At 43.7% G+C, this 17,500-nt stretch overlaps 1 protein-coding gene across 5 annotated transcripts in view; it reads right to left on the bottom strand.

Annotated features, from left to right (window-relative positions):
- Window positions 1–273: 273 nt before the first annotated feature.
- The window catches only part of cchcr1 (coiled-coil alpha-helical rod protein 1), a 45,257-nt gene continuing 28,030 nt past the window's right edge, over window positions 274–17,500 (bottom strand). For all 5 annotated transcript variants that reach the window (XM_058383476.1, XM_058383477.1, XM_058383478.1 and 2 more), the window contains 2 exons: window positions 696–831; window positions 274–609 (listed from right to left, as the gene is read on the bottom strand). In XM_058383476.1, the coding sequence (XP_058239459.1) occupies window positions 467–609; window positions 696–831 (279 nt within the window). In that variant the 3' untranslated portion in view covers window positions 274–466. The remainder of the gene's footprint in view (window positions 610–695; window positions 832–17,500) is intronic.

Below are 17,500 nucleotides of genomic sequence, written 5' to 3'. Positions count from 1 at the left end.
GTAAAGTTATGTTTCTGTTTTTAAAAGTTCTAATTAACATTTTATAAGGTTTTCCTCTTCATAACTTTCTCTTATATCCTTATCCACTCATGGTTCCCTCGTTCCTCCAGAGACCTTTCTCTTCTAATGACCTGCACTTCAGGGTTCTCCTGAGTTCCTGTTTCCAGTAGAACACACTTCTACCAGAGTTCCTCAGACTTCATGTAGCAGGTTACTCACTGTTCTTATTCTTATTAGTTTAAAAAAAATTTTTTTTAATCATATTTAATCATATTTATTTATTTATTTATTTATTTATTTATTTATTTATTTAAACTACAAATCTGAATAAAACACATACATCCACAATACTCATTACTAACAGATCTGAATTATTATAACAAAAAAACACAATAAATCTACATCTCACAGGTTACTGACGTGTCCAGTGTGTGTCCAGTGTGTGTCCAGTGTGTGTCCAGTGTGTTCAGTGTTTCTGTGTGTGGGGGGGTGTCTCCTTGTCCTTGATGGTGTCCTCATCTTCCTCGTTGTCCTCATCTTCCTCATCTGTGCTGTGTATGAGTGCTGAGCTGAGAGAACGAAGCTCACATAACACACTCAACACACTCCCTAACACACACATAGAACAGAAAGTAAGCACTCCCATGACTGTGAGTGTGTGTGTGTGTGTGTGTGAGTGTGAGTGTGTGTCTCACCCTCTTGGTATCTGGTATCTCCACTCTGCTGCTGGTGTTTATTTTGTTGCTTATCCACCAGAGCTGCAGATGTCTGTATCGCTGCTCTCCTCATCTTCTTATACTCATTCATCAAACCCTGCTGCTGAACCACCGCCTACACACACACACACACACACACACACACACACACACACACACACGGCATGTGAGACAGATGTGAGAGAGTGCTGTGAATGTTTATGTATAGTTGCTGTAATGTAATGGGTTGTGTGTGTGTGTGTAAATGTGTAATGCATATACAAGCATGTGTGTGTATGTACTTTTGCAAGTATGTGCATGTGTGTATGGGTGTACATATGTAGTTGTGTGGTGTGATGTGGTGTGTGTGTGTGTGATGTGAGTGTGTGATGTGATGTGATGTGTGTGTGTGATGTGATGTGGTGTGTGTGTGTGAGGTGTGATGTGATGTGTGTGTGTGTGATGTGATGTGTGTGTGTGTGTGAGATGTGGTGTGTGTGAGATGTGATGTGATGTGATGTGTGTGTGTGAGATGTGATGTGATGTGATGTGTGTGTGTGTGAGATGTGTGTGTGTGTGAGATGTGTGTGTGTGTGTGTGTGAGATGTGTGTGTGTGTGTGAGATGTGTGTGTGTGTGAGATGTGATGTGATGTGTGTGAGATGTGATGTGATGTGTGTGTGTGTGTGTGTGAGATGTGATGTGATGTGTGTGTGTGTGTGAGATGTGATGTGTGTGAGATGTGATGTGATGTGTGTGTGTGTGTGATGTGATGTGTGTGTGTGTGTGAGATGTGATGTGAGTGAGATGTGATGTGATGTGTGTGTGTGTGATGTGATGTGATATGTGTGTGTGTGATGTGATGTGATGTGTGTGTGTGAGATGTGGTGTGTGTGAGATGTGATGTGATGTGATGTGTGTGTGTGTGAGATGTGATGTGATGTGTGTGAGATGTGATGTGATGTGTGTGTGTGTGAGATGTGATGTGATGTGTGTGAGATGTGATGTGATGTGTGTGAGATGTGATGTGTGTGAGATGTGATGTGTGTGAGATGTGATGTGATGTGTGTGAGATGTGATGTGTGTGAGATGTGATGTGTGTGAGATGTGATGTGTGTGAGATGTGATGTGTGTGAGATGTGATGTGATGTGTGTGTGTGTGATGTGATGTGATGTGTGTGAGATGTGATGTGTGTGAGATGTGATGTGTGTGAGATGTGATGTATGTGAGATGTGATGTGTGTGAGATGTGATGTGATGTGTGTGTGTGTGATGTGATATGTGTGTGTGTGATGTGATGTGATGTGTGTGTGTGAGATGTGATGTGATGTGTGTGAGATGTGATGTGATGTGTGTGAGATGTGATGTGTGTGAGATGTGTGTGAGATGTGATGTGATGTGTGTGAGATGTGATGTGTGTGAGATGTGATGTGATGTGTGTGAGATGTGATGTGTGTGTGTGTGAGATGTGATGTGATGTGTGTGAGATGTGTGTGAGGTGATGTGTGTGAGATGTGATGTGATGTGATGTGTGTGAGATGTGATGTGTGTGAGATGTGATGTGATGTGTGTGAGATGATGTGTGTGAGATGTGATGTGATGTGTGTGTGTGATGTGATGTGTGTGTGTGTGTGAGATGTGATGTGAGTGAGATGTGATGTGATGTGTGTGTGTGTGATGTGATGTGATGTGTGTGTGTGAGATGTGATGTGATGTGTGTGAGATGTGATGTGTGTGAGATGTGATGTGATGTGTGTGAGATGATGTGTGTGAGATGTGATGTGATGTGTGTGTGATGTGATGTGTGTGTGTGTGAGATGTGATGTGAGTGAGATGTGATATGTGTGTGTGTGATGTGATGTGTGTGTGTGAGATGTGGTGTGTGTGAGATGTGATGTGATGTGATGTGTGTGTGTGTGAGATGTGATGTGATGTGTGTGTGTGTGAGATGTGATGTGATGTGATGTGTGTGAGATGTGATGTGATGTGATGTGTGTGTGAGATGTGATGTGTGTGAGATGTGATGTGTGTGAGATGTGATGTGTGTGAGATGTGATGTGTGTGAGATGTGATGTGATGTGTGTGAGATGTGATGTGTGTGAGATGTGATGTGTGTGAGATGTGATGTGATGTGTGTGTGAGATGTGATGTGTGTGAGATGTGATGTGATGTGTGTGTGTGTGTGTGAGATGTGATGTGAGTGAGATGTGATGTGATGTGTGTGTGTGTGATGTGATGTGATATGTGTGTGTGTGATGTGATGTGTGTGTGTGAGATGTGGTGTGTGTGAGATGTGATGTGATGTGATGTGTGTGTGTGTGAGATGTGATGTGATGTGTGAGATGTGATGTGATGTGTGTGTGTGAGATGTGGTGTGTGTGAGATGTGATGTGATGTGATGTGTGTGTGTGTGAGATGTGATGTGTGTGTGTGTGAGATGTGGTGTGTGTGAGATGTGATGTGATGTGATGTGTGTGTGTGTGAGATGTGATGTGATGTGATGTGTGTGAGATGTGATGTGATGTGATGTGTGTGAGATGTGTGTGAGATGTGATGTGATGTGTGTGAGATGTGTGTGAGATGTGATGTGTGTGAGATGTGATGTGTGTGAGATGTGATGTGATGTGTGTGAGATGTGATGTGTGTGAGATGTGATGTGTGTGAGATGTGTGTGAGATGTGATGTGATGTGTGTGAGATGTGATGTGTGAGATGTGATGTGATGTGTGAGATGTGATGTGTGTGAGATGTGATGTGATGTGTGAGATGTGATGTGTGTGAGATGTGATGTGATGTGTGAGATGTGATGTGTGTGTGTGTGAGATGTGATGTGATGTGTGAGATGTGTGTGAGATGTGATGTGTGTGAGATGTGATGTGATGTGATGTGTGTGAGATGTGATGTGTGTGAGATGTGATGTGATGTGTGTGAGATGATGTGTGTGAGATGTGTGTGAGATGTGTGTGAGATGTGATGTGATGTGTGAGATGAGATGTGTGTGAGATGTGATGTGATGTGTGTGAGATGTGATGTGTGTGTGTGTGAGATGTGATGTGATGTGTGTGAGATGTGTGTGAGATGTGATGTGATGTGTGTGAGATGTGATGTGTGTGAGATGTGATGTGATGTGTGTGAGATGTGATGTGTGTGAGATGTGATGTGATGTGTGTGAGATGTGATGTGTGTGAGATGTGATGTGATGTGTGTGAGATGTGTGTGTGTGTGTGTGATGTGATGTGATGTGTGTGAGATGTGATGTGATGTGTGTGTGAGATGTGATGTGATGTGTGTGAGATGTGATGTGATGTGTGTGTGAGATGTGATGTGATGTGTGTGTGAGATGTGATGTGATGTGTGTGTGAGATGTGATGTGTGTGAGATGTGATGTGATGTGTGTGTGTGTGTGATGTGATGTGTGTGTGTGTGTGAGATGTGATGTGAGTGAGATGTGATGTGATGTGTGTGTGTGTGATGTGATGTGATGTGTGTGTGTGAGATGTGGTGTGTGTGAGATGTGATGTGATGTGATGTGTGTGTGTGTGAGGTGATGTGATGTGTGTGAGATGTGATGTGATGTGTGTGTGTGTGAGATGTGATGTGATGTGATGTGTGTGAGATGTGATGTGATGTGTGTGAGATGTGATGTGATGTGTGTGAGATGTGATGTGTGTGAGATGTGATGTGTGTGAGATGTGATGTGTGTGAGATGTGATGTGTGTGAGATGTGATGTGTGTGAGATGTGATGTGATGTGTGTGTGTGATGTGATGTGATATGTGTGTGTGTGATGTGATGTGATGTGTGTGTGTGAGATGTGATGTGTGTGAGATGTGATGTGTGTGAGATGTGATGTGTGTGAGATGTGATGTGTGAGATGTGATGTGATGTGTGTGTGTGTGATGTGATGTGATATGTGTGTGTGTGATGTGATGTGATGTGTGTGTGTGAGATGTGATGTGTGTGAGATGTGATGTGATGTGATGTGTGTGAGATGTGATGTGATGTGTGTGAGATGTGATGTGTGTGAGATGTGATGTGTGTGAGATGTGATGTGATGTGTGTGAGATGTGATGTGAGTGAGATGTGATGTGATGTGTGTGTGTGTGATGTGATGTGATATGTGTGTGTGTGATGTGATGTGATGTGTGTGTGTGAGATGTGGTGTGTGTGAGATGTGATGTGATGTGTGTGTGTGTGAGATGTGATGTGATGTGTGTGTGTGTGAGATGTGATGTGATGTGATGTGTGTGTGAGATGTGATGTGTGTGAGATGTGATGTGTGTGAGATGTGATGTGTGTGAGATGTGATGTGATGTGTGTGAGATGTGATGTGTGTGAGATGTGATGTGTGAGATGTGATGTGATGTGTGTGTGAGATGTGATGTGTGTGAGATGTGATGTGATGTGTGTGTGTGTGTGTGATGTGATGTGTGAGATGTGATGTGATGTGTGTGTGTGATGTGATGTGATATGTGTGTGTGTGATGTGATGTGTGTGTGAGATGTGTGTGTGTGAGATGTGATGTGGTGTGTGTGTGTGTGTGTGTGAGATGTGATGTGTGTGTGTGTGAGATGTGATGTGATGTGATGTGTGTGAGATGTGATGTGATGTGATGTGTGTGAGATGTGTGTGAGATGTGATGTGATGTGTGTGAGATGTGATGTGTGTGAGATGTGATGTGTGTGAGATGTGATGTGATGTGTGTGAGATGTGATGTGTGTGAGATGTGATGTGTGTGAGATGTGATGTGATGTGATGTGATGTGTGTGAGATGTGATGTGATGTGTGTGAGATGTGATGTGTGTGTGTGAGATGTGATGTGATGTGTGAGATGTGTGAGGTGATGTGTGAGATGTGATGTGATGTGATGTGTGTGAGATGTGATGTGTGTGAGATGTGATGTGATGTGTGTGAGATGATGTGTGTGAGATGTGATGTGTGTGAGATGTGATGTGATGTGATGTGTGTGAGATGTGTGTGAGATGTGATGTGATGTGTGTGAGATGTGATGTGATGTGTGTGAGATGTGATGTGTGTGAGATGTGATGTGATGTGTGTGAGATGTGATGTGTGTGAGATGTGATGTGTGTGTGTGTGAGATGTGATGTGATGTGTGTGAGATGTGTGTGAGATGTGATGTGTGTGAGATGTGATGTGATGTGTGTGAGATGTGATGTGTGTGAGATGTGATGTGATGTGTGTGAGATGTGATGTGTGTGAGATGTGATGTGATGTGTGTGAGATGTGATGTGTGTGAGATGTGATGTGATGTGTGTGAGATGATGTGTGTGAGATGTGATGTGTGTGAGATGTGATGTGTGTGAGATGTGATGTGATGTGATGTGTGTGAGATGTGATGTGTGTGAGATGTGATGTGATGTGTGTGAGATGTGATGTGATGTGTGTGAGATGTGATGTGTGTGAGATGTGATGTGATGTGATGTGATGTGATGTGATGTGTGTGAGATGTGATGTGTGTGTGTGTGAGATGTGATGTGATGTGTGTGAGATGTGTGTGAGATGTGATGTGTGTGAGATGTGATGTGATGTGATGTGTGTGAGATGTGATGTGTGTGAGATGTGATGTGATGTGTGTGAGATGATGTGTGTGAGATGTGATGTGTGTGAGATGTGATGTGATGTGTGTGAGATGTGATGTGTGTGAGATGTGATGTGATGTGTGTGTGTGTGTGATGTGATGTGTGTGTGTGTGTGAGATGTGATGTGAGTGAGATGTGATGTGATGTGTGTGTGTGTGATGTGATATGTGTGTGTGTGATGTGATGTGTGTGTGTGAGATGTGGTGTGTGTGAGATGTGATGTGATGTGATGTGTGTGTGTGTGAGATGTGATGTGTGTGAGATGTGATGAGATGTGATGTGTGTCTGCGATCTGCTCTGTGTGAGCTTTGATGTGATGTGATGTGTGTGTGTGTGAGATGTGATGTGATGTGTGTGTGTGTGAGATGTGATGTGATGTGATGTGTGTGAGATGTGATGTGATGTGAGATGTGATGTGATGTGTGTGAGATGTGATGTGTGTGAGATGTGATGTGTGTGAGATGTGATGTGTGTGAGATGTGATGTGTGTGAGATGTGATGTGATGTGATGTGTGTGAGATGTGATGTGTGTGAGATGTGATGTGATGTGTGTGAGATGTGATGTGATGTGTGTGAGATGTGATGTGTGTGAGATGTGATGTGTGTGAGATGTGATGTGATGTGATGTGTGTGAGATGTGATGTGATGTGTGTGAGATGATGTGTGTGAGATGTGATGTGATGTGTGTGAGATGTGATGTGATGTGTGTGAGATGTGATGTGTGTGAGATGTGATGTGTGTGAGATGTGATGTGATGTGTGTGAGATGTGATGTGATGTGTGTGAGATGTGATGTGTGTGAGATGTGATGTGTGTGAGATGTGATGTGTGTGAGATGTGATGTGTGTGAGATGTGATGTGATGTGTGTGAGATGTGATGTGATGTGTGTGAGATGTGATGTGTGTGAGATGTGATGTGTGTGAGATGTGATGTGATGTGTGTGAGATGTGATGTGTGTGAGATGTGATGTGATGTGTGTGAGATGTGATGTGATGTGTGTGTGAGATGTGATGTGTGTGAGATGTGATGTGATGTGTGTGTGTGTGTGATGTGATGTGTGTGTGTGTGTGAGATGTGATGTGAGTGAGATGTGATGTGATGTGTGTGTGTGTGATGTGATGTGATGTGTGTGTGTGAGATGTGGTGTGTGTGAGATGTGATGTGATGTGATGTGTGTGTGTGTGAGATGTGATGTGATGTGTGTGTGTGTGAGATGTGATGTGATGTGATGTGTGTGAGATGTGATGTGATGTGTGTGTGAGATGTGATGTGATGTGTGAGATGTGATGTGTGTGAGATGTGATGTGTGTGAGATGTGATGTGATGTGTGTGAGATGTGATGTGTGTGAGATGTGATGTGTGAGATGTGATGTGATGTGTGTGTGAGATGTGATGTGTGAGATGTGATGTGATGTGTGTGTGTGTGTGATGTGATGTGTGTGTGTGTGAGATGTGATGTGTGAGATGTGATGTGATGTGTGTGTGTGTGATGATGTGATATGTGTGTGTGTGATGTGATGTGATGTGTGTGTGTGAGATGTGTGTGTGTGAGATGTGATGTGATGTGATGTGTGTGTGTGTGAGATGTGATGTGATGTGTGAGATGTGATGTGATGTGATGTGTGTGTGAGATGTGGTGTGTGTGAGATGTGATGTGATGTGATGTGTGTGTGTGTGAGATGTGATGTGATGTGTGTGTGTGTGAGATGTGATGTGATGTGTGTGAGATGTGATGTGATGTGATGTGTGTGAGATGTGATGTGTGTGAGATGTGATGTGATGTGTGTGAGATGTGATGTGTGTGAGATGTGATGTGTGTGAGATGTGATGTGATGTGTGTGAGATGTGATGTGTGTGAGATGTGATGTGTGTGAGATGTGATGTGTGTGAGATGTGATGTGTGTGAGATGTGATGTAATGTGATGTGTGTGAGATGTGATGTGTGTGAGATGTGATGTGATGTGTGTGAGATGTGATGTGTGTGAGATGTGATGTGATGTGATGTGTGTGAGATGTGATGTGTGTGTGTGTGAGATGTGATGTGATGTGTGTGAGATGTGTGTGAGATGTGATGTGTGTGAGATGTGATGTGATGTGATGTGTGTGAGATGTGATGTGTGTGAGATGTGATGTGATGTGTGTGAGATGATGTGTGTGAGATGTGATGTGTGTGAGATGTGATGTGATGTGATGTGTGTGAGATGTGATGTGTGTGAGATGTGATGTGATGTGTGTGAGATGTGATGTGAGATGTGTGAGATGTGATGTGATGTGTGTGTGAGATGTGATGTGTGTGAGATGTGATGTGATGTGATGTGTGTGAGATGTGATGTGTGTGTGTGAGATGTGATGTGATGTGTGTGAGATGTGTGTGAGATGTGATGTGTGTGAGATGTGATGTGATGTGTGTGAGATGTGATGTGTGAGATGTGATGTGTGTGAGATGTGATGTGATGTGTGTGTGTGTGTGATGTGATGTGTGTGTGTGTGTGAGATGTGATGTGAGTGAGATGTGATGTGATGTGTGTGTGTGTGATGTGATATGTGTGTGTGTGATGTGATGTGATGTGTGTGTGTGAGATGTGGTGTGTGTGAGATGTGATGTGATGTGATGTGTGTGTGTGTGAGATGTGATGTGATGTGTGTGAGATGTGATGTGATGTGATGTGTGTGTGAGATGTGGTGTGTGTGAGATGTGATGTGATGTGATGTGTGTGTGTGTGAGATGTGATGTGATGTGTGTGTGTGTGAGATGTGATGTGATGTGTGTGAGATGTGATGTGATGTGATGTGTGTGTGAGATGTGATGTGTGTGAGATGTGATGTGATGTGTGTGAGATGTGATGTGTGTGAGATGTGATGTGATGTGTGTGAGATGTGATGTGTGTGAGATGTGATGTGTGTGAGATGTGATGTGATGTGTGTGTGAGATGTGATGTGTGTGTGATGTGATGATGTGATGTGATGTGATGTGTGTGAGATGAGATGTGTGTGAGATGTGATGTGTGTGAGATGTGATGTGTGTGAGATGTGATATGTGATGTGTGTGAGATGTGATGTGTGTGAGATGTGATGTGTGTGTGTGTGAGATGTGATGTGTGTGAGATGTGATGTGTGTGTGTGAGATGAGATGTGATGTGTGTGTGTGAGATGTGATGAGTGTGATGTGATGTGATGTGTGTGTGTGTGATGTGATGTGATGTGTGTGTGTGAGATGTGGTGTGTGTGAGATGTGATGTGATGTGATGTGTGTGTGTGTGAGATGTGATGTGATGTGTGTGTGTGTGAGATGTGATGTGATGTGATGTGTGTGAGATGTGATGTGATGTGTGTGTGAGATGTGATGTGTGTGAGATGTGATGTGATGTGTGTGAGATGTGATGTGTGTGAGATGTGATGTGTGTGAGATGTGATGTGATGTGTGTGAGATGTGATGTGTGTGAGATGTGATGTGTGTGAGATGTGATGTGATGTGTGTGTGAGATGTGATGTGTGTGAGATGTGATGTGATGTGTGTGTGTGTGTGTGAGATGTGATGTGAGTGAGATGTGATGTGATGTGTGTGTGTGTGATGTGATGTGATATGTGTGTGTGTGATGTGATGTGATGTGTGTGTGTGAGATGTGATGTGATGTGATGTGTGTGTGTGTGAGATGTGATGTGATGTGTGTGAGATGTGATGTGATGTGATGTGTGTGTGAGATGTGGTGTGTGTGAGATGTGATGTGATGTGATGTGTGTGTGTGTGAGATGTGATGTGATGTGTGTGTGTGTGAGATGTGATGTGATGTGTGTGTGAGATGTGATGTGTGTGAGATGTGATGTGATGTGTGTGAGATGTGATGTGTGTGAGATGTGATGTGTGTGAGATGTGATGTGATGTGTGTGAGATGTGATGTGTGTGAGATGTGATGTGTGTGAGATGTGATGTGATGTGATGTGTGTGAGATGTGATGTGTGTGAGATGTGATGTGATGTGTGTGAGATGTGATGTGTGTGAGATGTGATGTGATGTGATGTGTGTGAGATGTGATGTGTGTGTGTGAGATGTGATGTGATGTGTGTGAGATGTGTGTGAGATGTGATGTGTGTGAGATGTGATGTGATGTGTGTGAGATGTGATGTGTGTGAGATGTGATGTGATGTGTGTGAGATGATGTGTGTGAGATGTGATGTGTGTGAGATGTGATGTGATGTGATGTGTGTGAGATGTGATGTGTGTGAGATGTGATGTGATGTGTGTGAGATGTGATGTGATGTGTGTGAGATGTGATGTGTGTGAGATGTGATGTGATGTGATGTGTGTGAGATGTGATGTGTGTGTGTGTGAGATGTGATGTGATGTGTGTGAGATGTGTGTGAGATGTGATGTGTGTGAGATGTGATGTGATGTGATGTGTGTGAGATGTGATGTGTGTGAGATGTGATGTGATGTGTGTGAGATGATGTGTGTGAGATGTGATGTGTGTGAGATGTGATGTGTGTGAGATGTGATGTGTGTGAGATGTGATGTGATGTGTGTGAGATGTGATGTGATGTGTGTGAGATGTGATGTGTGTGAGATGTGATGTGATGTGTGTGAGATGTGATGTGTGTGAGATGTGATGTGATGTGATGTGTGTGAGATGTGATGTGTGTGAGATGTGATGTGATGTGATGTGTGTGAGATGTGATGTGTGTGTGTGTGAGATGTGATGTGATGTGTGTGAGATGTGTGTGAGATGTGATGTGTGTGAGATGTGATGTGATGTGATGTGTGTGAGATGTGATGTGTGTGAGATGTGATGTGATGTGTGTGAGATGATGTGTGTGAGATGTGATGTGTGTGAGATGTGATGTGTGTGAGATGTGTGTGAGATGTGATGTGTGTGAGATGTGATGTGATGTGTGTGAGATGTGATGTGTGTGAGATGTGATGTGATGTGTGTGTGAGATGTGATGTGTGTGAGATGTGATGTGATGTGTGTGTGAGATGTGATGTGTGTGAGATGTGATGTGATGTGTGTGTGTGTGTGATGTGATGTGTGTGTGTGTGTGAGATGTGATGTGAGTGAGATGTGATGTGATGTGTGTGTGTGATGTGATGTGATATGTGTGTGTGTGATGTGATGTGATGTGTGTGTGTGAGATGTGGTGTGTGTGAGATGTGATGTGATGTGATGTGTGTGTGTGTGAGATGTGATGTGATGTGTGTGAGATGTGATGTGATGTGTGTGTGAGATGTGGTGTGTGTGAGATGTGATGTGATGTGATGTGTGTGTGTGTGAGATGTGATGTGATGTGTGTGTGTGTGAGATGTGATGTGATGTGATGTGTGTGAGATGTGATGTGATGTGATGTGTGTGTGAGATGAGATGTGATGTGATGTGATGTGTGTGTGAGATGTGATGTGATGTGTGTGAGATGTGATGTGTGTGAGATGTGATGTGTGTGAGATGTGATGTGATGTGTGTGAGATGTGATGTGTGTGAGATGTGATGTGTGTGAGATGTGATGTGTGTGAGATGTGATGTGTGTGAGATGTGATGTGTGTGAGATGTGATGTGATGTGATGTGTGTGAGATGTGATGTGTGTGTGTGTGAGATGTGATGTGTGTGAGATGTGATGTGTGTGAGATGTGATGAGATGTGATGTGTGTGTGTGTGAGATGTGATGTGTGTGTGTGAGATGTGATGTGATGTGATGTGTGTGAGATGTGAGTGAGATGTGATGTGTGTGAGATGTGATGTGATGTGTGTGAGATGTGATGTGTGTGAGATGTGATGTGTGTGAGATGTGATGAGATGTGATGTGTGTGAGATGTGATGAGATGTGATGTGTGTGTGTGTGAGATGTGATGTGTGTGAGATGTGATGTGATGTGTGTGAGATGTGATGTGTGTGTGTGTGAGATGTGATGTGTGTGAGATGTGATGTGATGTGATGTGTGTGAGATGTGATGTGTGTGTGTGTGAGATGTGATGTGTGTGAGATGTGATGTGATGTGATGTGTGTGAGATGTGATGTGTGTGTGTGTGAGATGTGATGTGTGTGAGATGTGTGTGAGATGTGATGTGTGTGAGATGTGATGTGTGTGAGATGTGTGTGAGATGTGATGTGTGTGAGATGTGATGTGTGTGTGTGTGAGATGTGATGTGTGTGTGTGTGAGATGTGATGTGATGTGATGTGTGTGAGATGTGATGTGTGTGAGATGTGATGTGTGTGAGATGTGATGTGTGTGAGATGTGATGTGTGTGAGATGTGATGTGAGATGTGATGTGTGTGAGATGTGATGTGTGTGAGATGTGATGTGTGTGTGTGTGAGATGTGATGTGTGTGAGATGTGATGTGTGTGAGATGTGTGTGAGATGTGATGTGTGTGAGATGTGATGTGTGTGAGATGTGATGTGTGTGAGATGTGATGTGTGTGAGATGTGTGTGAGATGTGTGTGAGATGTGATGTGTGTGAGATGTGTGTGAGATGTGTGTGAGATGTGATGTGTGTGAGATGTGTGTGAGATGTGTGTGAGATGTGTGTGAGATGTGATGTGTGTGAGATGTGATGTGTGTGTGTGTGAGATGTGATGTGTGTGTGTGTGTGAGATGTGATGTGTGTGAGATGTGATATGTGATGTGTGTGAGATGTGATGTGTGTGAGATGTGATGTGTGTGAGATGTGATGTGTGTGTGTGTGAGATGTGATGTGTGTGAGATGTGATGTGTGTGTGTGTGAGATGTGATGTGTGTGTGTGTGAGATGTGATGTGTGTGTGTGTGAGATGTGATGTGTGTGTGTGTGAGATGTGATGTGTGTGTGTGTGAGATGTGATGTGTGTGTGTGTGTGAGATGTGATGTGTGTGTGTGTGTGAGATGTGATGTGTGTGAGATGTGATGTGTGTGTGTGTGAGATGTGATGTGTGTGAGATGTGATGTGTGTGTGTGTGAGATGAGATGTGATGTGTGTGAGATGAGATGTGATGTGTGTGAGATGTGATGTGTGTGAGATGTGATGTGTGTGAGATGTGATGTGTGTGTGTGTGAGATGTGATGTGATGTGTGTGAGATGTGATGTGTGTGTGTGTGAGATGTGATGTGTGTGAGATGTGATGTGTGTGAGATGTGATGTGTGTGAGATGTGATGAGATGTGATGTGTGTGTGTGTGAGATGTGATGTGTGTGTGTGTGAGATGTGATGTGTGTGAGATGTGATGTGTGTGAGATGTGATGTGTGTGAGATGTGATGTGTGTGTGTGTGAGATGTGATGTGTGTGAGATGTGATGTGTGTGAGATGTGATGAGATGTGATGTGTGTGTGTGTGAGATGTGATGTGATGTGATGTGTGTGAGATGTGATGTGTGTGTGTGTGAGATGTGATGTGTGTGAGATGTGATGTGATGTGATGTGTGTGAGATGTGATGTGTGTGAGATGTGATGTGTGTGAGATGTGATGTGTGTGAGATGTGATGTGTGTGAGATGTGTGTGAGATGTGATGTGTGTGAGATGTGATGTGTGTGAGATGTGTGTGAGATGTGTGTGAGATGTGACGTGTGTGAGATGTGACGTGTGTGTGTGTGAGATGTGATGTGTGTGAGATGTGATGTGTGTGAGATGTGTGTGAGATGTGTGTGAGATGTGATGTGTGTGAGATGTGTGTGAGATGTGATGTGTGTGAGATGTGTGTGAGATGTGTGTGAGATGTGATGTGTGTGAGATGTGATGTGTGTGTGTGTGAGATGTGATGTGTGTGAGATGTGATGTGTGTGTGTGTGAGATGTGATGTGTGTGAGATGTGTGTGAGATGTGTGTGAGATGTGATGTGTGTGAGATGTGATGTGTGTGTGTGAGATGTGATGTGTGTGTGTGAGATGTGATGTGTGTGTGTGTGAGATGTGATGTGTGTGTGTGTGAGATGTGATGTGTGTGTGTGTGAGATGTGATGTGTGTGTGTGTGAGATGTGATGTGTGTGAGATGTGATGTGTGTGTGTGTGAGATGTGATGTGTGTGTGTGTGAGATGTGATGTGTGTGTGTGTGAGATGTGATGTGTGTGTGTGTGAGATGTGATGTGTGTGTGTGTGAGATGTGATGTGTGTGTGTGTGAGATGTGATGTGTGTGTGTGTGAGATGTGATGTGTGTGTGTGTGAGATGTGATGTGTGTGAGATGTGATGTGTGTGAGATGTGATGTGTGTGTGTGTGAGATGTGATGTGTGTGTGTGTGAGATGTGATGTGTGTGAGATGTGATGTGTGTGAGATGTGATGTGTGTGTGTGTGAGATGTGATGTGTGTGTGTGAGATGTGATGTGTGTGAGATGTGATGAGATGTGATGTGTGTGTGTGTGAGATGTGATGTGTGTGTGTGTGAGATGTGATGTGTGTGTGTGTGAGATGTGATGTGTGTGTGTGTGAGATGTGATGTGTGTGAGATGTGATGTGTGTGAGATGTGATGTGTGTGTGTGTGAGATGTGATGTGTGTGAGATGTGATGTGTGTGAGATGTGATGTGTGTGTGTGTGAGATGTGATGTGTGTGTGTGTGAGATGTGATGTGATGTGATGTGTGTGAGATGTGATGTGTGTGTGTGTGAGATGTGATGTGTGTGAGATGTGATGTGATGTGATGTGTGTGAGATGTGATGTGTGTGTGTGTGAGATGTGATGTGTGTGAGATGTGATGTGTGTGTGTGTGAGATGTGATGTGTGTGTGTGTGAGATGTGATGTGTGTGTGTGTGAGATGTGATGTGTGTGTGTGTGAGATGTGATGTGTGTGAGATGTGATGTGTGTGTGTGTGAGATGTGATGTGTGTGTGTGTGAGATGTGATGTGTGTGAGATGTGTGTGAGATGTGATGTGTGTGTGTGTGAGATGTGATGTGTGTGTGTGTGAGATGTGATGTGTGTGTGTGTGAGATGTGATGTGTGTGTGAGATGTGATGTGTGTGTGTGTGAGATGTGATGTGTGTGAGATGTGATGTGTGTGAGATGTGATGTGTGTGTGTGTGAGATGTGATGTGTGTGTGTGAGATGTGATGTGTGTGAGATGTGATGAGATGTGATGTGTGTGTGTGTGAGATGTGATGTGTGTGTGTGTGAGATGTGATGTGTGTGTGTGTGAGATGTGATGTGTGTGAGATGTGATGTGTGTGAGATGTGATGAGATGTGATGTGTGTGTGTGTGAGATGTGATGTGTGTGTGTGTGAGATGTGATGTGATGTGTGTGAGATGTGATGTGTGTGAGATGTGATGTGATGTGATGTGTGTGAGATGTGATGTGTGTGTGTGTGAGATGTGATGTGTGTGAGATGTGATGTGTGTGAGATGTGATGTGTGTGAGATGTGATGTGTGTGAGATGTGATGTGTGTGAGATGTGATGTGTGTGAGATGTGTGTGAGATGTGATGTGTGTGAGATGTGTGTGAGATGTGATGTGTGTGAGATGTGATGTGTGTGAGATGTGTGTGAGATGTGATGTGTGTGAGATGTGATGTGTGTGAGATGTGATGTGTGTGAGATGTGTGTGAGATGTGATGTGTGTGAGATGTGTGTGAGATGTGATGTGTGTGAGATGTGTGTGAGATGTGTGTGAGATGTGATGTGTGTGAGATGTGTGTGAGATGTGATGTGTGTGAGATGTGATGTGTGTGTGTGAGATGTGATGTGTGTGAGATGTGTGTGAGATGTGATGTGTGTGAGATGTGTGTGAGATGTGATGTGTGTGAGATGTGTGTGAGATGTGTGTGAGATGTGTGTGAGATGTGATGTGTGTGAGATGTGTGTGAGATGTGTGTGAGATGTGATGTGTGTGAGATGTGTGTGAGATGTGATGTGTGTGAGATGTGATGTGTGTGAGATGTGATGTGTGTGAGATGTGATGTGTGTGAGATGTGTGTGAGATGTGTGTGAGATGTGATGTGTGTGAGATGTGTGTGAGATGTGTGTGAGATGTGATGTGTGTGAGATGTGATGTGTGTGTGTGTGAGATGTGATGTGTGTGAGATGTGTGTGAGATGTGATGTGTGTGAGATGTGATGTGTGTGAGATGTGATGTGTGTGAGATGTGATGTGTGTGAGATGTGTGTGAGATGTGATGTGTGTGTGTGTGAGATGTGATGTGTGTGTGTGTGTGTGAGATGTGATGTGATGTGTGTGTGTGTGAGATGTGATGTGTGTGTGTGTGAGATGTGATGTGTGTGTGTGTGAGATGTGATGTGTGTGTGTGAGATGTGTTGTGTGTGAGATGTGATGTGTGTGAGATGTGATGTGTGTGAGATGTGATGTGTGTGAGATGTGTGTGAGATGTGATGTGTGTGAGATGTGTGTGAGATGTGATGTGTGTGTGTGAGATGTGATGTGTGTGAGATGTGATGTGTGTGTGTGTGAGATGTGATGTGTGTGTGTGTGAGATGTGATGTGTGTGAGATGTGATGTGTGTGAGATGTGATGTGAGATGTGATGTGTGTGAGATGTGATGTGTGTGAGATGTGTGTGAGATGTGATGTGTGTGAGATGTGATGTGTGTGTGTGTGAGATGTGATGTGTGTGAGATGTGATGTGTGTGTGTGTGAGATGTGATGTGTGTGAGATGTGTGTGAGATGTGATGTGTGTGAGATGTGATGTGTGTGAGATGTGTGTGAGATGTGATGTGTGTGAGATGTGATGTGTGTGAGATGTGATGTGTGTGAGATGTGATGTGTGTGAGATGTGTGTGAGATGTGATGTGTGTGTGTGAGATGTGATGTGTGTGTGAGATGTGATGTGTGTGTGTGTGAGATGTGATGTGTGTGTGTGTGAGATGTGATGTGTGTGTGTGTGAGATGTGATGTGTGTGTGTGTGAGATGTGATGTGTGTGTGTGTGTGAGATGTGATGTGTGTGTGTGTGAGATGTGATGTGTGTGAGATGTGATGTGTGTGTGTGTGAGATGTGATGTGTGTGAGATGTGATGTGTGTGAGATGTGATGTGTGTGAGATGTGATGTGTGTGAGATGTGATGTGTGTGAGATGTGTGTGAGATGTGATGTGTGTGAGATGTGTGTGAGATGTGTGTGAGATGTGATGTGTGTGAGATGTGTGTGAGATGTGTGTGAGATGTGATGTGTGTGAGATGTGATGTGTGTGTGTGTGAGATGTGATGTGTGTGTGTGTGAGATGTGATGTGTGTGAGATGTGATGTGTGTGTCTGTGAGATGTGATGTGTGTGAGATGTGATGTGTGTGTGTGTGAGATG

This window comes from Hemibagrus wyckioides, linkage group LG28 (genome assembly GCF_019097595.1).
Source record: "Hemibagrus wyckioides isolate EC202008001 linkage group LG28, SWU_Hwy_1.0, whole genome shotgun sequence".
Taxonomy (NCBI): domain Eukaryota; kingdom Metazoa; phylum Chordata; class Actinopteri; order Siluriformes; family Bagridae; genus Hemibagrus; species Hemibagrus wyckioides.
Note: the sequence above shows the minus strand (reverse complement) of the source record. Positions and strands in the feature narration are given on the sequence as shown.